At 34.3% G+C, this 25,112-nt stretch overlaps 1 protein-coding gene across 9 annotated transcripts in view; it reads left to right on the forward strand.

The window, feature by feature from the left end:
- Nucleotides 1-25,112, forward strand: part of CDH19 (cadherin 19, type 2) — a 105,249-nt gene that overhangs the window by 51,655 nt on the left and 28,482 nt on the right. For 3 of the 9 annotated variants that reach the window (XR_001411561.1, XM_014938674.1, XM_014938677.1), the window contains exons 2-4: nucleotides 14,762-14,988; nucleotides 18,295-18,589; nucleotides 24,904-25,023. Coding sequence is in view for 8 of the 9 variants with exons in the window: in XM_014938674.1 (XP_014794160.1) it covers nucleotides 14,791-14,988; nucleotides 18,295-18,589; nucleotides 24,904-25,023 (613 nt within the window). In the remaining variant the exon portion in view is untranslated. Of the gene's footprint in view, nucleotides 1-5,433; nucleotides 5,630-9,005; nucleotides 9,113-9,252; nucleotides 9,366-14,761; nucleotides 14,989-18,294; nucleotides 18,590-24,903; nucleotides 25,024-25,112 lie in introns of all 9 variants that reach the window. The other 6 variants (XM_014938678.1, XM_014938676.1, XM_014938675.1 and 3 more) reach the window with 5 other exon arrangements.

Here is a 25,112-nt window from a genome sequence, read left to right on the forward strand (position 1 = left end):
AGTACAATAACATAATCAGCATTAGTGACTTACATTTTGAGTCATATTCCAGTTAAGAGTAAGAAGGTCACAAAAATAATTTGAGGGAAAATGAGAGGAGAAATGTATAGAATTTACTTTCCTAGCTGACAGTTGTTGGAAATAACAGCAAGAACTCAGGACTAAAATATTTTTAGTGCTCTTTTGTTCATCCTTCTCTATAGAAAAACCGTGAGACCAGGGAGTAATCCCAGTTTATTTCTACATGAATTTTCAGCCAATTGTGTAAATACTTTAATCTTAGGTATTTTTAAACAAAACACTAGTGAAATTATGATGCATTACTGAACAAAGTTTCAGCCCGAGATAATTGAGAACATCTCTGTATTTTGCAAATACCCTGCATAAGAAAATACCCTTCCATTCATTATACTGGCATACGATGAATTTTGTCATCGTACATTTATATCCTATATGTAAGCAGTTAAATATATTTCTGTGTTTTGGGCACTGATTCTCATTTTCAGAGTCATGGTTTAATTCTGAGTGTCCAGAGGACAGATATTTTCTTTACAATTAATACTTACTGTTCAAGGCTACATAAGCTGTAGCATGTACAATACAATGTTTGTAGGTTCTGTAACAGCCTTTGAGGGAAAAAAAAACCTAATGAAAAAAACACATAAAACCTGGTTTTATATCAGAAGTCCTGAATTCTAGGACATCTTCTAATAAAAATCATTTTCAGTAAGAGACTTCTAAAAAGTCAAAATGTGCTGAACAGTAGTGGAGGTTGGAGAAGGGAGATGAGAGGAAACCTATGAGTAAGGTAGCTCCTTATGTTATCTTACAGCTCATGAGAGCTTCCTGGACAAAGAAAAACTCACCTAAAACCACAAAAAAAAACCCAACCCTTTTATTATTATATGGGACAATGAAAGAAATTAATGATAGTGGCATATCTAACTGTTTCCTGTTTTCTTTCACTTCTGCAAACAATTTTCTGGTTTTTTTTCTATGAATAGTTTTTCACTTTCTGTTACCTCTTATGACATTTTCCCACTATTTACAAGCCCTGGGCAAGAATCTATAAAAGAACCCAAACCACCTGGAATGATAGGAGATAGCTGGCATGACACAAAACGTAAATCTAGTGATAAAGTCTGATAGCATGATGAGCAGTGGAATTTCACCCAGGGAGAAATATCGGTGTCACGTCTGCTTTTTGAATTAAATGTGCAGGGGAAACTTTCAGGTTCAACACCCTGCTGAAAGCTGGCATTAGAATTAAAATGCAAGAAAATAATGAAATAAAGCAACATAAAATACAATAAAACTGCAGTGACAATTCCCATCTGGGCTGTTTTTTTCAAACTTGCAGGATTAAAATGAATAACTGATGTACTCAGGAATCTTATGAAAAAGAGCTATGGAATTCATTAATCTAGGGAATTAAATTATATAGAATTGGTTCTCTAAGACATTGAAGTTGTAGGTAGATTTGATGATTAAAATGTCCCAAGTTACATGTATATTCAGTGATTAAAATGTCCCTATCCATTTAGTAGTGCAAAGTTACCAAAGAATGTTTATGATACTTATAATATTTACCAATGCTATTTAGGAAAGTTGCAGTGCAGCAGGCCTGGTTTACGATTTTGATCTGCCCAATTGCTAAATGTTGCATAAAGCAGAAGGTACAGCAAAGGAGGGCAAAATTAAGCAGATAGAAAAAGAAAACTATTATTCTTCTTGGAGTTTGTGGTTGATCTCAAATCAATTCAAAACAAAAGATTTTCAGTTCTTGATCACAAAGATGAGAAGCATGGAATTGTCTGAAATAAGCAAATATGTAAATATTTTTTATTACTTAATTTTATCACATCTATCTTGACACCATCAGCATAAGAGTTGACGATGCCATACTCTTATTTTAAGCCAACAGAAAGCGTTGCCCCTAAATAAATCACGCTGCCCATGAGAAAACAATGTGATTCATGACACATTATTCAAGAGGCCTCTCCTTCAGTCTTGCTCTTCCACATCTTTGTGCTGAACATCACTGCAAATTGTATCTGTGCACTGGGAACAATAAGAATTGACTGCAGTCCCATTGGTTTTACTAGATTGCAAAATTCAAAGTGTGCTGTTCTCTGTTACATTTAAGTCCACCCAGCTTTTATGGAGTTTAACAACTCAGTTTGGGGAAATTTTTCAAAACAATCTCTTAATAAATAGATAACAGATTTTATATCTCTCCTAACATGAAAGTACTACCACACCCTGGTTTCTTGTTCCTTTTCATTCGCCTTGACTTTTGATTGTCTTACTATCCAACATGGAACTACTTTTGAGATATCATGGGGCAATCAAAGCCCATTTTTCACTTACTAAGGAATTGACACTTATTTATGAAATATATATATAATCTTTAATCTATATTAATTATAATTATAATATATTAATCTATATTAAATATAATTATATATATATAATCTTTAATCTATATATAAACTTTATAGACCTAAATAATTTAAGACCATTACTATCTGCAGGATGTGAGTTCTGGCTTATACAAACTAGTGAATTAAGTCTTTGTCCATTCAGTTACTATGGCAACTTTATGGACTTCCCAGTTTCAGTTGGCTTGTAATGAATTAAACAGTCAGAAACTCTGACAGACTCCTGAAAGAAGGGGAATTATGTGGATGAAACCAGCTTTAAAGAAGAGAGATATCCATAGAAACCTATTGTAGCTGTTTCTTTTGTAAGAACTTATATCGGCGGCAAATTTAAACAATCTGACTTAGTGAATTATGGCATCTTTGAGAGGTCATGCATATTCATATGTTTATATCCATTGAAGTTATCCACTCAGCTGCATAGGAATCAGAGAATGCTTTCATGCCTGATGAAGGAAAGGAAACTTCTAGAAAGCAGGCTTACTCAGGGCCAGGTCCAAGACCAAGAAGTGGATTGAAAAGTATCCACTCTTTTCAATGGACATTAAAGTGCTGTTTCTTCACCAGAAATTTTCATTAGTCACTGTCAAGGGATGAAGTTTGAAAGAAGTACCCAGTCTTACACATCAATGTCACAAAAAATATGCCTACCTTCGTGAAGAGGTCTTCTATCTCCTATCCTGGGATTTTCTTAAAATATTACTTCCTAGAGGAAACTCCCCTACTCTTCTCACAAACATAGTAATTAATGCAGTGGGAGATGGGAAATACAATCCATACTTGTTTTTCCTGCTCTTCTCCGTGAGTTGCTAGCGGAATTTACAGGGACACATAAAAGTTACCAATATAAATAGTAATAAAATTTAATGAAATTGTCATGACAGAAATAGTCCTGGTCATATTTTTCCAAATAAACACTGTAAGTCTCTAATTTTTATAGGTTAATTTACAAGGTTCCATAGTTTCACCCCAGCTGGCAATTAAGTACAACACAGACACTTGTTCACTCCCCTCCCCCAGTGGAATGGGGGAGAGGATCACGAGGGTAAAAGTGAGAAAACTCATGGGTTGAGATAAATACGGTTGTGTAGATAAATGAAAAGCCATGCACTCAAGCCAAGCTAAACAAGGAATTCACTCACTACTTCCCATTGGCAGGCAGGTGTTCAGCTGTCTCCAGGGAAGCAGGGCTCCACCACCTGTGACAGTTACTTGGGAAGACAAATGCCGTTGCTTTGAATGTCCTGTCCCTTCCTTCTTCCTCCTCCAGTTTTATACACTGAGCATGATGTCATATGGTATGGAATATCCCTTTGGTCATTTGGGGTCAGCTGTCCTTGCTGTGTCTCCTCCCAACTTTTTGTGCACCACCAGCCTACTCACTGCTGGGATGGTGTGAGAAGCAGAAAAGGCCTTGGCTCTGTGTAAGCACTGCTTGGCAATAGCTAAAACATCCCTGTATTATCAACATTATTTCCAGCACAAATCCAAAACATAGCCCATATGGGCTATTATGAAGAAAGTTAACTCTATCCCAGCCAAAACCAGCACACAAGGTCAAACACTGATTATTATACAGTTGCTTCTATTTAAGAAAATTAATATGGATAATGGTATGAAATTAATTGTAGAAAGTCAATTTTACCCATAATATACTTTCAAGTTTCCTTTACTTTGGTGTTGGTTGGGTTTAGGTTTGGATTTTTTGTTTGTTTATTTTGAACTTTACCTTGTTACTTTGTTTCTGAATAAATAAATAAAATTTGAAATAAAAAAATAAAATTTACTCAGGACATTAATATTTCACATATTACACATTTTTATTTAAAAGGAACACAGAAATACTGGAACTGGGAGCTCTTCAAGCATGCATCATCTGTGGATAAGTTTGCTATATGCAAAGGCCTCATGTTTCTTCCCTAGTTCAAATCTCAAGCTTTCTTTTTCCTGCTTTTCAAAACAGTTCATCATGGACCTTTGGATCCATGGATCAAAATGCTTCTGTCTTCTATAAAATCTTCCTTTCTTGACTACAAAACTTCTTTTGGAAGCGTCATCAAGGTCTGATAGCCCTATCTCCTATAATTTTCTGAATCTGTTCTCTTTTCTCCTTTGTTCTGGGGAAACTACCGAGCAATGCACCACACTAATATCACAGCACCAACACCAGCCTTTGGTGTTTTTTATATTCTTTTGAAAGAAAAGGGAGAGTACTTAATACTTGACAGAGCTTAGAAAGGAGTTGCTTGAATTTCTGCAACTCCTACATATTTCAACAGAAAGGACACAAAATCACGCCAGAAGTAATATTTCTGAATAACTTCAATTGAGCTAAACTGGATATATCTGCAGATTTTAGCTAAGCCTGACTTTTAAAGCTGAGGAGAAAATTAAAATATGCAAATGACCTGCCTACTACTTTCCACAGCCCTGCTCTACTGCAATGTGCACAGAACAGGAGGCAGTTCATCTTGTGCATGTCTCCCATGGACTGAAAGGCCCCTGGCCCAGCATACTTGGTGCTCCTTTCCAGGAGTTGGTGCTCCAGGTCTCACTCTATGTCTAGCTTCTTTCTTTCCTAATCACTGTGTGAAAACCAAGTCTTTCATTTTAAAGACCAGGCTCTTCTAGTCTCTCACTTCTTGTCACTTACCATGATTCTTGTCTTGTTAAAGTCATTTTAGCCAGGATTTACTTTTAGCGTGACCTCCTCCTATTTCTGCCTCTCTCCTCCTTTTTTTCCTTGGCTTAAGAAGCTTCTTTGAGTGAAAAAAAAAAGTAGGTGATAAAGTTTAAAAATGTTAAGTTTGATTGTGCATTTTAACACTCTAGTAATCCCTAAAGTACTGAGGATGCCTGCTCAGTTGGAGATGCAAAAGCTAAGGCTACAAAGTACATAAGCGCTCTTGAAATAGGCAAAATTACCCTCTGAATGTCTCACAGGGACTCTGGCTCAACAATATAATACAACACAATTTATTTTTTACAATAGGTTTTTATGAAGTAAAATATCAAAAGAAATCTGTACAGAGAGGTCTGATTGAGAGATAACATTGAACAAAGAAGCAACAGAGGCTCACACAAGCAAAGAGAGGATAATGACACACAAAGATTGAAGAAAAAAAGTTGGAAAAGATGAAAAAAACTGTTATTGCAAATGTGTTACAGGATGGGGACAGAACTGATGGGTGAGTAGGTAATTCATCTGTTTTAGGTGCTAATGAAGAAACAGTTTTTAAATGATGAGTGGGAAAAAAGTGAGGAGGAACCCTCATTGCCTCAGCTTCTCAGTGAGAAAGGAGAATTCAATGTGGTCTAAGAATCATATTGTAGAAAGGTAAAAAGTGGTTGGAAAATGAAAGCAATTAATGTAAAGTTATGAAAAACAGAACAGAAAATATGGAGAAATAACAATTTTTTTTTGCCAGCTTCAAAGAGAACTGGGTGTCTGGCTTTCTTCTATCAAGAGTGCAGAAGATAAGTAATCTTATCGACTAACATCAACAATTAGCTGAAATAATATCAGCTGGGTTTACTTTCAATTCTTTAGCCATATTGAATTTTTAATCCAATTTTCTGATGCTTACTGCCCTCTTCTTTTTATTTTTTGTTTTATTTCCTCTAAAATAATGTAATACACTCAAAGACTGACCAGAATTTAATGACCTGAGATAAAAGTGTGTTAAAAAGGCAGAATTTTACCAGAATTATATGTGGGCGTTCAAGACACCAAATAATATCTAGGAAATTTTCAAAGGCTATTTCCTAAATAGATATAATACATTACAAAAACCACCCAACAACACAGTGTGACCAGAAGAATGACTTTTAGAAAGGCAAGTTTCGACACAAATTCTAGCAGTGTTCCTGACTTTCTGTTTAACGGATTTTTAGTCAAAAGGGAATTTATAATTAATAAGAATGTCCCAAGTTATCTTAATTTCATTCAAGGTAAGGACTATGTTGAATGATAATGGAAGTATAAACAGTAATGTCACCGCTTATTTTGCAGGAAGAAGTAGATAGATGATAGGAGAAAATGGAATTTTATTTTATGCATAAGCATGAAAGTAATGGACAAAATTTATGCTCTGAGATATCATAGGAAAAAAAAACCAACTTGATTATGAAGAGTGTCAAGACCTAGGTCCCAAATACTATTCAACTTAGATTTTTTTTTTTTTTTGCCTGAAGCTATTATGTCATATTATGCTAGAATATAGAAATATCAGAGGAGTCTAAAGTAACTCATAGCCTTTAAAAAGAGCTCTAAAGAATTTCTGGACGATACACTACCAGTAGCTAGAAAGGGCATTCCATTTTTGGGATTTTTTTTAAAGACTTACATAAAATGTGATTCCATTGAAAAAAAAAATTAAAATACACAAAATTTGGAAATCTGATAGGGATTGTTGGACTATACTTAGAATAATTTATTCTACACCTGAAGAAACAGAACAGAAAATAAAATAAATCTTTTTTAAAAATCTTTGACATTAAATTGATAATAGAACACCCTTTATTTGGCCTGGATGATCTAACACTATTCTGCTCTGAATACCTCAGTGCCCGGAAAGTGCTTACAAAGTTTAATGGAATCAAATAAGAACCACATTGGACTAATATGCCTTTAGTATATGAGACAGATTAAAAGAAATTAAAAAAAGGATATTAGCATTAAAAGTGAGTGATAAAATGAGTGAAGAAAGAGAATAAGGTGTGCTCCTGGTAGCAGAGCAGAACAGTGAAATATTAAAAAAAAAAAAAGAATAAGGGAGGGACAAACCTCTGCTTATTGGGAGCTAAGAACTGAAAGTGAGGTTACTACACTACAAACGATAACATAAGATTCATCAACTGAGAACTAGATTAAGGGAATAAAAAGGCAAGAAAATATTATATTTTCAACAGGTTTGTAAATTAAGTCTTTTCATCTCTACATCTCACTATTCTGAAAAATAAAAATAAAAGTGCTCTTCAGTTTGTTGTCTCTATCAAAAAGCAGGCAAATTCTACCCTTTCCTGTCAGATATTATTTCAACCTTTCTAAGGGAGGTGCATTCTTTCAGCCTTTTTCCAAGTGACTTCCACTGTGGTAGTGCAGAGTGCATGTACGTATGCATGCAAGAGACATTTTCTGTTCATGAATTTAAATTGTATCTTTCAACTGTATTATATGTCAGAGCAAATTGTTTAGATTCTAATGAAAACTCTTAATACTGTTAAAAGTAATTGTTCCCTGTTTTATTTACCTTAATGAGTTCTACTAATAAACAGAGAACAAAGTGAGTTAATGAAAATAAAATTTAAAACAATTATCTTTTTCTCTTTCCTTACTTTTTTATGTGAAGGTATGGTTTCTTTAACTGCTTGTGAAGGACTGTTTTTACGATTATTTATTTATTTATTTACAAATAAGTCCTAGTAAGGTTCCATAAATATAAGCATTTTAACTTTATTTCAATCCAGTTTCCCATTGACATAGACTGGATGATTTCATTTAAGGGTGTTTCATTTAAGGGTGTTTCCTCATTTTATGTGGAAAATTGACTCTAAAACCAAACCCACTGGTTTAACAATAAATCGAATTGTAGCAAAAAGCATACACTTAACTGAAAGGTTGAAGCTCCTTTTTTCCTTGGGCATTTCATGTTTGGAGGAATTAAATCTCCTCAAAAACCATGGGGAAGGTGAATTCATTGCACTATTAGTTTTAATGTATGCAAAGAATAATTATGAATGAAAGCAAAAAAAGGATCTTGAATACTAAAGCAAGTATTGGAGCATTTCATGAAGTGCCTTCCTGAAAATCATTTGGCAAACAGATTCAAGTGTGAATCACAGAATGTGGTCCTTTACATCTTAATGCTGACAAGTGGTTCTTCAGTACTGAGTGGTATCCTGCAGAGCCAAAAATGTTCCAGTAGGATTTGCCCAGTGAATCAAACATCTTGTAATTGGATTTGCTACTTCTCTACAATAAAAAGCAAATGCCAGGAGGCAAGAATTTCTGTTTTTACTGTGTACGTGTGTTAGTCTTTTTAATCAGCAAAACATTTATGCTAAAAGACATGGGTTTGTTTAGTCATAATTTTCCATAGTGGAAGCTATCTTAAAAATAAATAATAGTCATAGTTAAGGAAAGCTACAATTAAAACTAAACATTTTCTTATTTTTAGTGTTGAGAGTGCAGTGTACCACAACTACTGGTGTAAATGAATCTTTTAGCATCTTGGCATCTATCTACTAACTTGATTTTTTCATCAGAATAAAATTGCTGAAGCTATTGAATGACTCCAGAAAATGAACATAATTTTTCTTAAATTTAAGTCCTAATGTAAGCATTTCAGTTTTTCTTTAGCTAGGAAGCATCTGGACTGAAGTAGAATGTAGTTGTACAGCAGAACATTCTGTGAAAAAGAACTCAATATAATCATTAATTTACTCATGTTCAGACAAGAGACACAGACATTCCTTTATTTTTCTTCCTTACAAGAAAGTGAAGTAGGAATATCTGGGTCTCTTGTGTATGAAACAATTCACCAAATAACTTTTATTCTTCAGATAATAACATGTGGAAAAGCTATGCTTCCAAAAGAAGAGAAGATGCCACACCAACCTGGAAGAGATCCTAAAGGTTTAATTACCTCTGAGGAATCTGCTGTAGCCCTGTATGTCTGTCAGTGTGACATTCTTCGTGGTACCTGCTGGTCTCTTTGGGGGATTTCAGTAGACTCCAAAAGAAACCTTTAATTTATCTGTATGTCTTTCTGGTGTTCTAGATTTAATTTTGATATTGTCTTGGTTCCAGCGGAAAAACAGTAGCACAAGCTCTCACACGGAAAGCTTAAAGGAATATTGGATTGCCTTTGGAATCAAGTAAATTCATATCACACTCATAACATCTTAGTAATTGCTCTCAACGTAAGTGAAGTGCTGGGTGACTAGTGGAGACACATGCAGCTGTACTGTGTTACCAGTTGATATAATTTAGTCAAATCTCACATCAAGATGTGCGTTAAAGAAGACATTTCTCAAGGTTGAGGGGTAGCTTTTAAAATAGCTAGTTGTGCAACGGACTAGAAAGACTATTGTTGATATAGCTCTAATTAATTGACTGGAGATATTATTAGATTTTAGATGTTAGTTCTGATAGCCACAGTATAATTAAATTCAGCATACTTGTTAGTTGTAGCAGTCAAATTTATTAAATAATAAACAAAAAAAAGTGTGAAAGACAAGAAAGCCAAAAAAGGCTAAATTAAATATTTAGAATCAATACAAATAAAAGCTAAAACTAAAAATAATATTAAATGCTAAACTAATAATAGAGAAAAGAAATCAGGCAGATAAGCATAAGCTGGGGGGTAATATAGAAGAGGTGTCTTGACCTATAGCAGGACTGTTATCAAATATACCCATTCACAAAAATCAATCAATCAACCAATCAGTCACATACTATGTATGTGGCATACGACAACTGTGATATTCAGTAAAAAATGAAGTACAAATGACAAAATACATTCTCGCAAATATTAGTCCTTTCTTCCCACCATTGCTTCTTATCAGCTCAGTTAAACATTACAGTCACAGTTGTGCTTTCTGTGCCAATCTGTGATGGTGGTTATCAACGGAACCAGTGAACAAATACAGTATAGTTGGAGATAAGTATGCAATATTTATACCTTGGGTGTTTAGTATGCCTTTTTCTAGTGTCTCCAAATAAAATATTTAACTTACATGAAGAATGGAAATATCTTGGTGCTGATTGCAAAAGACCAAATCACAGCTAAAAATCAATGAAAGTGGTATTGAAGAGTTTCTGACACACCAAATCTGTAAAAAATATCTGCCTCTGTGAAATTTAGCAATGGTAAGAAGCAGCAAGGATAGGATTAATTAAAAAAACAAAAAGACCATGAAGCATATGCATTAATTAAACTAGTTGGTACATATATTTGATTAATTCTTTGGGAATTCTAGAAGTAATATAGCCTAGGTGTCTACCATATTGTGTGAAAACTAAACTGCTCAATGAAAATGAGTCCCTATACAGTCTTTTCTGGAAGGAAAATAGAGCAGCTGTGCTATAATGCACTAAGATTATCAATAATCAGCCATATAAAATGCTACTAGCACAAATAGCCAGTAGATATACTACAAATGAACACAAATATAGTTGAAATTATGAAGGTTTCTATCCATTCAGGCCTTTTCTAACACACTAATCTGTGGGTGTTAAGTTACAAATACCCTTTCTTCTTTATCCTATTAAGTGAAAATTATAGATAGCAACATACAAGGGAGACAAATTTCACTATAATCATAATAGCACCGATGCACAAAAGAGAACTTGTAACTGAAACAACAATCACATTAGGCCTCTGCCTGAGATAAGAAATATGTTTCAGAAGCTGCATATTAATGAATTAGATTGGCTTACATGAATTTTTCCATTTTGTTGTTGTTATTTGCTTGGTGTTATTAAAACAAGTAAAGAAAAAATCATATTCTACAAAAGGAATGTCATTCAGTCTGGCATTTTTGGTTCTCCTCAGTACTTTCGAGGACAGAGATATTTTTCTCAGGAGTCATTGTTTCAAAATCCTGCTGTAAAGTAATATCAAGTACATATATGAGATGGTCCAAATGGTCTCTAATTAAGGAGTATCTACCATGTTCCAGTGTTTTGTAGCCTCTTAATTAAAAGGCTTTACTTATATCAAATTATGGGGATTTTGTTATAAAATTAGGCTGATCTTTCCTTTTTTTTTTCTGCTAACAGAACTGGAACAGAATTTATCCTTACCTTCACTGTAATCTGTTGTTTGAGAAGGGTTTATTGCTTTAGAAGGCTGCTATTTTGTCTGCCCTTAGTCTTTTATTTTTTCCACCAACAAACATTATATCCCAGAGGCCATATTTCTTAAACCTCTTATTATTATTCTTGTTATTCTTGCAATGCTAGACAGTAACAGGTATTTTGTAATGTAATGACATGATCATAATTTAAAACAAATTTAAAACAAAGGGAATTCAGAACCAAGTCAGACTACCCAGCACACCTAAAACCAGTATTCAGTTTCAAATGGTGACAGGATGTCACTTGGTGATGGTTCTAGAACAAGCCCAAAACAAAGGACTCTACAACTTTGTGCCAAGATGGTAAATCTGTTCCTAGTCTACAGGAAACCTGTGATATTCTTTTGGTATAAAAGGAAGATACTACTTTAAAAGCTGTAGCCTGCTTATTACAACTGCAATTGATATTCTCATTACTCTGTTCTAAGTATCAGTCTTTATTATTGCAATCCAAGTGAGAGTGGAGATGTACTTTCTGAAGAATAGGAGAGGAGCAGAACAATGGTCCCCATTTCTCTCATTCCCTTGGGAAATTATTAGTGATAGCTCATTTGCTCATCTCTGAAAATATATTTGTCTTTTTTTTTCAATGAGAGATTATTCGATTAAAAATTTATCTATTTGTGCATATTACTATAGTACCTAAAATATCTGTGCTTTTACTGATCCTCCTTTCTGCTAAACCTTATAATTATAGCACAGAGTACAAGGTCATTTCATTTACAAAGACCTTACAAATTAAATGTAAAACAAGAGACAACTGATGGATAGGGAAAGACAGAGGAATACAAGGGAATAATGAGACAATACTAGTCAGTGTGATAGGCAGCAGTCTCAGCAAAGAATTATCTTAATCACTGTGAATACATTTTTTCCCTCAAGTGTGTAACACTGAAATTTAGAATTTTTAAAGAAAAGAAATAGAGGAGGGAATAGAAGTTAGTTTCCGGATATTTTACAAGAGCTACTTTCTGTCTGTGGAACAGAAAGAAGGAGATTGTTTCACAAGGGAACTATTGGATTTATAAAGAATGGAAACATGTGCTGGCCAGAGGCTGGAGGCAGTGTCTCAATGCCAAATGAGTAGGAAGATGTTGGAAGCAAATATGCTTTGAAAGGTCCTGAAAATAAAGGCAAATTGAGTATGTCTGATATAGCAGAGAAGAGAAAACCAGAAATTCATATAACTCTCAATTCCATTACATAGTTTTGTAGATTTTTTACAATAATTTGCCTACCATCTGTATTTTCAAATTAAAGTCTTTTTATACACATAACAGTGCACAACATGTCAAAATCTAAAAATGTTTGTTCCCTTGAATTTGTCCAAGATGTGATGCTTGAATCCATGTATCATTAACATAAATTAGTAAAGAGGAGACACTGAAATGGACCAAAATATTAATTATGCTCTTTAAGCTGTTCATTGCTGATGGCTAACTCCTAAGTGCTTTGCTAAAATGTGGCCAACAGTAGACCAGCGTAGCCATATTCCGTACCCTCGCTACGTTGATGTGTATACACTGTATCTGTCAGATAAGTTTGATAATGAGAGTCTGTTTGGCATTCACTCTGCTTGAAATACTGCCCCACAAGCCTGAAATACTTTGTTGAACAAGGTAGGCAGTGTCAGAACAAGCAGCCAAAACACCAGCTAATGGGTAGCCAGAAGCATTTGCTGTGGCCCAGACTGAACACCTGTCTCCTTATTTAAATAGTGATTGAAATAATTTTCTTTATGATTCTTCAGAAATGTCTCTGACAATTCATTTTTCATTGTTTGAGTTGTCTGTTCTTTGCTATGTACTGAAATAAAACGAATGTTCATTTTCAAGATTAGTTTCTGTGCAGATTACTCCTTACCGTTAAATATACCTGTTGTACAGAGAGATTCTCCAAGGCTTTTAGGCCTTTTAAGCCTCACTCAAGCTTTATTTGAGAGGAAAGCTGAGCTTTGTTGGCCTTGTTTTCTATGTCACAAATATTGTTCTTGCAGCTTTAGGAAAATAAGCAGTTTTCCACAGAAAACTTAAATGAGAGAGTACGCAGGACGCACTCCTTCCATTCCAGTCTCGTCTTGCACTGTTACAGCTTTACAGTTGAAAAACAGAAAATGTTAAGGAATTGGAAATTGCACTTTAATACTTACAATTCTATATGTTTTAATATTAGAACTCCGTTACCTTTTTCTCAGTAAGTATACATACACAGGTTACATTTTAAAAGAATAATTTTCAACATCATGTAAAATTGCTGGAAGGAAAGAAATTGTTGTCTATATGACTTGTCTGTTATTTTAAGCAATTATGGCATTTCCCTTCGCATAAGGATGGGTATTTATGACATTATTATTTAAATCATTATTTTAAAATACATATATTCGTATTTTATCCTGGACAAGTAAAAGTCTCATGTATTTTTCAGGCCTAAAGTAAATGCAGCCAAATATTTTTTTCCAGTGTGTTGTACCAACTGACTGGCATGTGGTAAATTCATAAATCAGACTGCCCCGGCGTAGGAAATACTATTCTTCAAGGCTACCACCTTGAAAAAAATGTCTAATGCCATCATCAAGTAAGGTTTTAAAACTTGAAATGTGTGTGGTAAGGATTTTCAAAATTTTCCCTTTTGCATTGTAGAAGATGCCCATTCTTAACTGAGCATTGCACTTTATTTAAAATTCAGAGTTTCATTTATTGTACCAAAAATCACTGAAAAGTCAGTAACAGCATATAGTTTATGCAAAGCCATTTTCTGAATGAATACTTTATGCCAATTAAACTAGCTGCAGAAACCTACAGCTTCCAAGGTGCATTTGTCCTTTGTTTAATTGAAGACAAGTATGTCAGAGGTGGTAAAATCCGTTAGACAATTTCTACTGACCAGAAAGGAGAAAGTTGCACTTCTTTACTGCCTTTTCACAGTAACCTACTACCTTCGGCATTTTTTTAGGCATTTTGCTGAGTTGGGAAAGAGGGAAAGAAAAGGTTAAAAAAATATCTGCACTCCTTTGTTCCAGCTATCAGTCATCAGGGGCACTAAGGCTAGATGTTCACCCTTCAGGCAGTTCTGTGACTGCAGCTCAAAATGAGCTCTGTCTAAGCACAAACATACAATTATTCCAATCAAATTATTCCTAGGCTACACAATACAATTACCCAGCTTAATCTGAAAGATGAATTAATTGAAGGATGATTTCCCTTTTTTTATATAGAGAGTCCCTGTGTAGGATATTCATAAAGGAGAGTTGAACACTTGACTTTCATGCCAGAGCCTCTAAGAGAATCTCCATTTTAATCAGAAACAGACTTTGTTTCAGCTCTTTACTTTTAGGGAGGGAAGGGGGTTTTAACACTGCAAATCAGCTCTTGTATTTGCACAATATGAATATGTAAAAGTGGAAATACAAAAGTGATGCTTTGTCAAAGTTTTTTTCTTTTTTTTGCCCTCTCTCACAGATGAAAACTGATTGAAAGAAGGGTTCAGAATGAATTTCTCTGCATTGCTGCCTCTCGTGCTGATGTTGGTTCAACTTTGGCCTTGCTCTCTGAGCACGCAGAACTGCACTACTCAAAACAGGGATCAGGCTTTCACAGCAGTTCGAAGAGTAAAACGCGGCTGGGTATGGGAACCACTTTTTGTAACTGAGGAACAGACTTCAATGGTGCCTCTGTATGTTGGACAGGTATGTTAAGTAATGACTCAAAGACAGTACAAGGTTAGATTTAATGTGCTGATTAGCAGCTTACTACCTTGACGTGGAAGACCAAGCATCTCCAGTGAGCTGGAGATATCATGAAAGGTAGAAAGAGGAGCTCAGGGAGCTGTAATAAGGCAGCACAACATGTCTCCTTTCCTGTGACCTGAGAACTCCAAGAGCTGGAGGTTGCAGCAATACCAAGGACCTTCCTGCACCTAAGTCTGCTCTCAAGGAAACTTCATGTTCTTTCTGTTACTAAAACTAGTTCCATACACAGCAGACAAAGGTATCAAGCTGAAAAGTTCCTTCTTGTCTTCTGAATGAAAGTTAAGGACTCATTTATCAACATCTGGCAATTTGCTTGTGCTATTTTTGGCGCTGCATCAAAGCAGCCATACTGAGTGCAGTGTAGTTTACAAACAGTATTTAGCATGATTTTCTATTACACTAAGTAGCAGCTGATTTACCCCTCATTAATTTTTAATGAACCAGATTAATACTAAATCCTTTTACCACTGAGAAACTGCAGGAATCTGCATGGTTCATTAGGTTAACGTGGTTTATCACAAAGAGCAATTATTTTTCACCCTCCTTTAAAAATGTAGTTTAAGATAATTGTCTTAATGAGACTTTATCTGCCCCTTTCTCTCTCTCTCTGCTTATTATTATTATTTATTATTATTATTTGTTATTATTATTTATTATTACTATTTATCTTTGTATGCTAGAAATAATTGTAATCTTAAGATCTAGTTTTCTTTTCTTTAAGGCACTTTCTAGATGAATGAACCAAAATAAGTTTAACTGCTAATTAAGTAGCACTAAAATTTAATTGGGCCCAAAGGGTGAAGTGCTCAAAATTCATTAATTACTTTTTCAAAACCCCTTCAAAGTAACTACTATGGAAGTATGATGTCTCACTTCTGAAAGAGTAAGTGTAGACATACTCATTTTTTAATTATTATTGCTTTTCCCATAGCTGGAAAACAGTGTCCTGTAAAAGCAACTTCATAAATGGCATGTATTTTCATACAGCTTTAGAAGAATTTCATATTCTTGCCTTTCTATTTCTCACTGGTAAATTAGGAGGAATTTTTACTGAAGATTACGGTTAATTTATTGCAGTCTAACCATTGTCAATCAGATATATTTATTTGTGTCTTTTTATTGAGTAGAATATGCTCTGCTTTCAGTAAACCAAGCCACAGTTTATGATCAACACACAAATTTTTAGTATATAAGGCCCTGAATGTAACTGCATCAACAAAAATACAAAGGTAGAAAGTCTTTGGTTTTAAGTCACTCTTCCATATCAACTTCTTTTCTCAGTCAGATTCAGAGCTCAGTCTTCAGATTTTATTTACATAGGTTCATGAATCCTTTTCCACTATCATGCTTAAGAAAAAGAAATGTGTCTATCAGCACTGCAATGGCAGATATATAAAGCAAGTACATAAATGGTCAGTCATGGTTCTCATTTACAAGAGAAAGACTGCTTATTCTTTTGTGTCTAGTTTAATAAACCAGGTAAGCTGAAAACCTTCGGTGTGCTCACTTTCTCAGCAAATGCCACCTGTAAGTGACCTCTCATTTAACATGGTCAAGTTCATGAAAATCTTTTAGTGATAAATGATTCTGAGTGAAGTGGTTTGACACTGGTTATGTCCAAAAAGACAGTTCAAGTCATGCTTCCAGTCTCTAAGGATTTGATGCACTCTGTGATCACATCTGAACCTCATCTTAGGTTAAAGATCTAGATATTCATCACTTTTCCCATAGCTTTGGGTTCATGACAAGGAAACCAAGATTTATGGATGAGAAAGAATCTTTGGTGCCCCTTAGTCAGATGCCATATTTAGATGGTGTTAAAATGAGATTGATCAGACAACTCATAACGGGATGAACTTGCCCCATGTTTTGCACACAACTATTCATGCTGGAAACATTTGACTTTAAGTTGTTCATATTTTAAATGGCTCTAAGTTCTCTAGCCTTGAAAATTCTTTTTTGTACTGGCAAGGGGAGTTAACTCTTTATAATTTGGGTTTAAATATTCTAATAGAATTCAGAGCAGGAACTCAAAACTGTTCCTTGTGTCTCATAGCAGTGTCCCAGTCACATTCTGAATAAACAATCCATTTGATGCATGCAGACAAATATGCATTATGAAAATCTTCAAAAGGCATAGGCATTGTTCCAAAGAAAAGGTAAAATGATTTTTGCAACTTCAGAAGCTATTGCAAAATATGTTGAGAAGATCCAATAGGGAAGTGGCCTCATATCCTAGACCAAGATGTAGGGTCAATAAGCATGAAGCAGAACAGTGAGATTATTGAAGTCAACAGGTAGACAAATTATTTGCATTTAAAACCTGGTGCTTTATAGGCAATGTAGATTGAATAAAACTATTATTTTTTTATGTTGGATTTTTCAAAGATTATCCAAGCTCTTAAAGATTTTGACATCTTTTGTTCTGAACCCAAAATAAATAGAGAAAAAATTAGAGAGTCAATGATACAATAGATATTGCTGTTCCCATAAAATCAAACTGTGGGTGCTTGGCATGTTAAGGAATTGAGTTATTGCTCTTTAAAGAGTACTGTTACATATTGTTAACATTAACAGAACTGTTTTGTTGGCATGAACAAACGCATCTGGACTTCAGTGGTCTCCAGGGCTCAGCTTCATCAGAGGAATCATCATCACAGAGCTCATCTTAGCAAGACAACAAAGGATGCAGATTATCCTGGAAGGAAATGGAAAATATCTATAAATTTCTTTCAGAATAAATAATATAGGCTTATACCACAGAATGGCTTTTAATGTCTTTAATATTTCAACAGAATTAGAACACCACTGTCTCTCATATTTGAATTTAGTATTGCTGAGTATAAAAAATATATAAAACTTACAAAGTACACTTTCCATTTATGGTAATAAAAATAAATAGATAAATTTATTGACCTTTGCATTGTTTTCAGCAGAAGTTTATGGGACCTGATAAAGCAATGATCTAAAATAAGTACTTGGATTCGTTTCTTTACTTCAAAGTGGCTTCGAAGCATTTTTTTTTTTAAGGTTTACCATGCATTATGTCTGTTATATTAATATTTTAAAACTGAGCCATGACTGGCTGAAAATGTGACAGTACCCTCTTTTAAATATTAGTATCCATGAAGGTTCAGTAGTAACAGGGTTCACTGTAAAATGAAAATAAACAGTGCTTAAAATGGATATTCCAAAACTTTGTTCTTACCAAAATGTGGCTTATTTTCTGTTTTATACTTGCAGCTGAAATCAGATTTAGACAAGCAGGATGGCAACCTTAAATACATTTTGACTGGGGAGGGAGCTGGAAGCACTTTTATCATTGATGAAAATAATGGCAAAATTTACGTGACACAGAAGCTGGATCGAGAAAAGAAATCCTTCTACACTCTAAGAGCACAAGCAATAAGCAGGAGCACTCAGCTTCCTATTGAAACTGAATCAGAATTTATTATCAAGGTTCGAGATATCAATGATCATGAACCACAATTCTTAGATGGACCTTACGTAGCCACTGTTCCAGAGATGTCACCTGAAGGTACAACATGCTGTGAACTGAACTCTTTATTTCCTGATTATATTTTAGATATCTATATTGATATAAAATCTTAATACATATTTTATAGACTACCTTTCAGTGAGAAGGAAGCGAACTATTTTAAAAACTTGGAAATTTGCAAAAGTATATGCTTAAACTGAAGGTTGTGCATACCTCTGCTAAACATCCTTGCCTTTCAGTATTTGAATACCTACATGTACATTTTGCAGAGTCTGGATAGATGTTTGTATTGACTGTAGAGTTGTCTTTCCCATCAGTGATTCAGGCTTGAAATTTGTACTTCTTTAAAATTATAACAATACTATTTGAAATAGGTGGAGTACAAAATCCAGTTAACACTGAAAACAAGATTTGGGACTGACAGATTTTGCTACTTTTTCAATAAGTATAGCACCCTAGTCTCTAGAAAATTAGCCCATTTATGATTATTGTTACAACCTGTCAGATCTTCAGGCTTCTACCAACCTGAAAGAAAAGTAGCATGCACGTAAACTTTAAAGTCCTCTGACCTCAGTTGATATTTTTAAGGACATAAATATAAGCTTGGTTAAACTGAAAAATACTCAAAGACATCCCTCAGTCTACTCTGATTCTGTTTAATAATTAAATAATATGTCTTTATTATTCCCTGTTTATTATTCCCTATGTCATATAAATCATATTATACTGTAACTGGAAAAAAAAAAAACACATTCTCACCACAGGTACTCACAATTTCATCCCCAAGGATAAGGATAGTTTTCTGCCTATAAGTAGTCGGTTCAGAACAGGAATGGTATGAGTCTGATGTGGGGCTGATGTGATGAATACCCTCACACCATGTATGATGCCTACCTATTTACACTGCCAAACCACTTTTCCATCAGTCAGCTTCTCTTTCTTTGTATTAGATGGCGTGCAGTGAAGGACTGACTTCTGATTTCCTAAGCACATGAATTGTAATTTTCCTGTCAAGAGGAACAACTTAAGCCCTGAACGTCTTCTTCCCCACCTTCACATAGTCAATCAGATGTATAACAGGATCTGCCATGTATCTAGAAACTTAATATACATATGAAGCAAAGTTAACATCTGAGAAATATGGGTGTATATGCACATACACATACACATGCACAATGTGTATACACACACATTTAAATCCTTTAAAAAAAGGTATGAATTTAGCCAACATAAACAAGCATGTTATAAATACTGCTCTCTCCAAATAAATATCTTCGAAATGAAAGGAATATTGCATTCTTTCAGTCTTACAGAAAGAATCTCAGTAATCTTTTAAATTCCTAACTCCATCTTTTTTGGTTATTTCTATTGCAAATAATATTGAAAAGAAATTCGAATATTGTGCTACTTAAAACTGTATTAATTAATTAGGTCATTAACTTAATAGTATCAGTGATCATAAAAGGAAATAACAACTATGTTTCATTCATCATTACTTGTTCAACTTTTAAAGCAGATTCAGTGAATCTTTCACAGGGAGCTGTAAACTTTATTCTCCTCTGCAAGCCTGGATACCAGTTGCAAGAAAAGAATATTCATGCCTAGGGTCTAATCAAAAGTGGGGTTAGTATCCTAATTTATGCCAGGAAGCAATAGCTCACCATCATTGCCAGCAATAGCTACAAAAGACATCAATTAAAGCAACTAATTTCTGAGTCACTTTTCTACCAGGGGAATCAGTTTTAGGTGTACATTTTTCCTGTGGCAAAGCATTGTTTATGAGGAACTTGGTCTCTTATAAAAATGGCTTTAAAATAGGTGGCAATGTAATATGTCCTGATTTATACTCTTACAGACCTGTAACCATTCACAGAAGTATATAAAGAAGTGACTTATGGATTCCTTCTGTTTCTTCTGTTTTGTTTCCCTGCCTTAATGATAAGCTCCTGTCTTAATGATGGTTATATGGAAAAAAAAACATCTTGTGGACAAAAACAAGTAGTAGTAGTAGTACCTCTGTTTCTCACCTGAAAACATCAGCCAACAGCTGACAGATAAGAAGTTTCAATCTATATTAACTTGACTTGGCTATAAACTGACACCCTAAAATGAAAAGCTCAGCAGTCTTTATGCACTCTCCTGTGTCATCTATTATATATTTAAATTCCTAAAATACCATATCACTTCACCATAACGTTAATTAAACTCTAAAAAACTTAATTTATTTTGTGATACTCCTGTAAGATAAAAAAGTTTCCAGTAAAATGTAGTAATATATTAAATGAAAAAAAAATCTACAAAATCTGAAGTAATGTCACTTCCTGTTTGTCAGAATGGGTGAAAAATAAAACAAGATTCTTGTGTGCCTCCTCTCTTGGATGCTTATTAGCTGAAGCAGTAAACTCACAGCTTTGCAATCATCCAGTGTGTGATGTGGGAACCTAAGTCAGTCCTACTGGTATTGAAATATTTTCTACATTGCTTCTTCTGTGTTTGACTTCTCTAGCGCTAATACCATAGCTATTTCAGAGATCATTCTTTCACCTACTTCTCCCATGTAGACACTACTACACTAGCAGCATACTAATGTGTATGTCTGGCATATAAAATGTAGTGGAGTAGTGTATAATAGTATATACCTTAATAATAGTCAGCTCCAACATGTGAAACAGCTGAGCCACACACCATGAGGACATCTCTGGGCTCACTTGCCCTGCTTCTCACAAGGTAGGGACTGCACTTCTGAGGTGAAACCTGTTTCGGTGCGCATCCTAAAACATTAATCCCTACAAGGGAATTTCTAACCTCTCAGTAGATAGAAACAGTAACCAACTAAAATTTGCAGTGATGATACTGTAATGGTTCATTATATCAGTCTTTTTCTCCCAGTAAAATATGACATCCTCTTGGATAATAAGGAATGTAGTCCAGAATTAATTGAAATGCTACTGTGCAATAGAGAGACTTGGCCTTTGCTCTGTTTCTGATGTTAGACCTGGGATCTCCTAGTAATTTCCTCACAGAAATCATGCTCAGAAAGCACAGTCAATACTTGGGAAAGCCGTTCACTGTTAGTTTACATTTTGTCTGGAACTAAGAAAACAAGGAGAGAATAATTCACAGCTGGCCACTTGTCTCAAACAACTGCAGAAAAAACAGAAAATATGGACAGATAATTTTGCCTAAAGTTAGGTAAAAATATCAGTATATGCATATACTAATGTACTAACAAATTAGAATAAATTTTACTTCTTTCTTAGGTCTCTTTTATCCTCAGTACTAAATTTTATTAAGATTTTATATGCAAGTGTCACAGTAAATGAAAAGTGTGTCAGCAAATGGACTCTCTTCTGAGAACACAGGACTGTAGTTTTCCCTCAGGCATTTGGTATGATTTTACATTGTCTTCCATATAGCTGTTAAACTTCTACAAATGCAGTATATCTGATGGAATGGTTAAGAGTCAGATGCAATAATATATCACTACTTAATGTTTTTATAGATTTCAAACTCCAGTGAGAAAAATTAATAACTATTTGACATATGAGGGCCCTATAGTTTACCTAGTGGGCTGCCACATATAAATGTTTTTTATTCCTTCGTTTTGCCCAAGAAGGGTAAAACCAAGGCTGCAGCAATAAAAAAAATCTTATACAGCAATTAGCAAAATACATTTTGCCTTAAATAAAACTAATAAAAAGCAAAAAATGTGTAAGCATGTTTACTATCCAGCTTAAGACATCTCTATGTACATAATATATATTTTTTGGGTTAAATTTTATATCAACATCATATAAACTCCCGCATACAAAAATGCATATTTGAAAGCCCACAGACATATCCATTCAATCCATCATGGACGCAATGTCATGAGATGGGGTTTGGGGGTTTTTGTTTGTTTGTTTGGGAGGGTTGTTCTGTGTTAATTGATTTTTTAAAAAGATATTATTTGTATCTGATCAATTATTCTCCCAATCATGGAGTACAAAAAAATGGCTTTTTGGGGTTTTTGATAATAATTTTTGGAGTTTTTGATATAATATTAACACTCTGATTTCTATCTCTCAAATATGAATGTCTAGGTAAACATGATTACATTCTGCAAATGATCTGCTTTTTGTTGCTGCAAGTTAAATTTATAAAGAAATACAGGCTTCATGGCAGAGTAAAATCAAAAACTGAAAAAGTATTCAAAACCCAGGGTAACATTTTCTTCTGCTTACTACATATTTAATGCAGAGGTTCATAGAGTGATTAAGAAATCTTGGTCCTAAAAAAATGTGAGAAACCATAGTCCCCTTTTTACATGCTCTCCTGCCACCCCAGTTTAGAAATAGTCTTCCTCCTGAGAGTGCATGAGATCTGTTATTACTTCCCTTCAGGTTGGCTCCCTCTTTACCACATGCCCCTTGCTTGCTCGCCTTTCCATTATATCCACCGGCTGCATCTTCTTGAACCCAGCTGGGCAAATTCCATGCTTCTGCCTTCTGCTATATTCTGGAAGAGTCAACAGACAAGAAAGAAAAGTAGGCTGGGGATAAGAGAAGCAGTAAATGCTGGTTTAGATTCAACATTTCTTTCTAACGGTTAGAGACTGTGCAGAAAGTAAATCTACCTTTAAATGAGTGAGATGCACAAAAGCTAAAATGATAACTTTGCAGTTCTATATATGTTGGATTTTATCGCTGATTTATTAAATATGGTGCTGTAAACAAGTCCATTTCTAAATGTAGGTGTGGACACTTGGGTTTATTTAGTAGAAAATGGCATTTATAACAGACTGTACCTATTGCATTATTCATAGGTTTTGATCCCTTCCTAACTAGCACTCTATTTTTTTTCCAAAGTAACTACATTCTGGTTGTGCTAAATTGTATTAGAGGATAAATTTCCTGTATTAGAACACTCTCCACAGACTGGAGTTGATGTGAAGTCAACAGTTGTGTAGCTGAATATTTCCTTTACTCTTCAGTCTTATTAAAAATATTGTTATTTCTGAAGCATATATGTGCCCTGATTAAATATTAATCTGTTGTTTTATCTTTAATATTTCTCAGAGCAATAGGGAGCAGTCTATATATGTATACATCTATACATACACTTAATATACACCTAAATGTCAGAAGTTTGACATTGTAGGTATGTTTTGAAGGGCATATAACTCTAAAAGTTGGAGGCAATTAATATCATTTTACTGTGCCTTCACTCTGAGAGAAGATAACATGCATTATGGAGTCACATTAAGTTCTGCTGAATAAATTGAAAGAAAATGCAAAAAAAAAAAAATCAAATTTAAATAATCAAAATATTTAATTCAGCATACCCTTATGAGAAAGCCATCTTCATTTCTATTTAGAAGTAAAATTATTAAACTGCTAGAAAACTCAGAAATTAATATATTTGTTTAATAAGTACCATCTTAGAGTTTGTCATAAAATAGGGGTTTCTGGGGTAACACTTTGCACTCCATTGTTTCTTGTTCTTTTCTTCTCCAGCATAACTATACAGCTATATTGGTAAGCAGGTGCAACCATGTGAACGCATTCCAGAAAGTTTTACAAAGTAGCTTGATTTCCTGCTGTTCCTCACAAGAAGTGATATTTTTATTCTTAAGCAGAACCTAGGTGAGGAAAAAAGACAAAAATAATAATTGCCTTACAAAACGATGCTACTGTGAATATTTTCTTTAAAGGAAAACCAGCACTAATGGTGCCATGAGATCGCTGTCAATCTTGTATCTAGGATATAACCAGCTTCCAGCAAGAGGTGAAATCAAGCTCTGCAGACTGATTCTGCTGTGGTTTTGCACTGGGGAATATGCAGTCACTCTTGTACTGGGACAGGCTCATTAAAGTAATCAAAAAGGATAAAAAATGTTATCAGCCTTGTTATACTTCTTGGCTGGTTTGCTTGCTAACAATTAATTTCTTTATCACCAGTGGGCCTACTGGTGATAAAGTGGCTGTGTTTTCTTATTTGCATGGGAAACTTCTATAAAATACTTTGAACAATATAAAAGGGGAGGAGAAACAATTTGATGTATTCCATTCACGTATCAGAAATTAGGGAAAAAGGTATATGATGTGTAGTATTTTAAGCAGCATATAGTGCCTAAAAGTAATTTATTTTAATTTTTATTCAAAATTTGCATGCAACAAAAATAGTTGCCCCGGGAAATATTTTCACTTTTTAATGATAAATTTTGCAAGGTACCATTTTCTCTTGTAAATTTTCAGGACTGCTTGCTAATATAACTGGTATGTTAAAAGGTTTTAAAGAGTTTATGTTTTGTAATTATGAGATAATTTTTACAAGAAGAAAATAAACGTAATCTATTTTATTTTTTCCTTGAGGTACTTCAGTTACACAGGTAACAGCTACAGATGGTGATGATCCTTCTTATGGGAATAGTGCCCGTCTGCTTTACAGTCTCATTCAGGGACAGCCTTATTTCTCTGTGGAGCCAAAGACAGGTACTACAAATGATCTTGTAACTTGAAAAGATACATAAACTAACATAAAGCAGATGCAAGAAAAATCCCTTCATTTCAACAAAAAGATC

The sequence above is a fragment of the Calidris pugnax genome, unplaced genomic scaffold (assembly GCF_001431845.1).
Source record: "Calidris pugnax isolate Ruff unplaced genomic scaffold, ASM143184v1 scaffold13, whole genome shotgun sequence".
Taxonomy (NCBI): domain Eukaryota; kingdom Metazoa; phylum Chordata; class Aves; order Charadriiformes; family Scolopacidae; genus Calidris; species Calidris pugnax.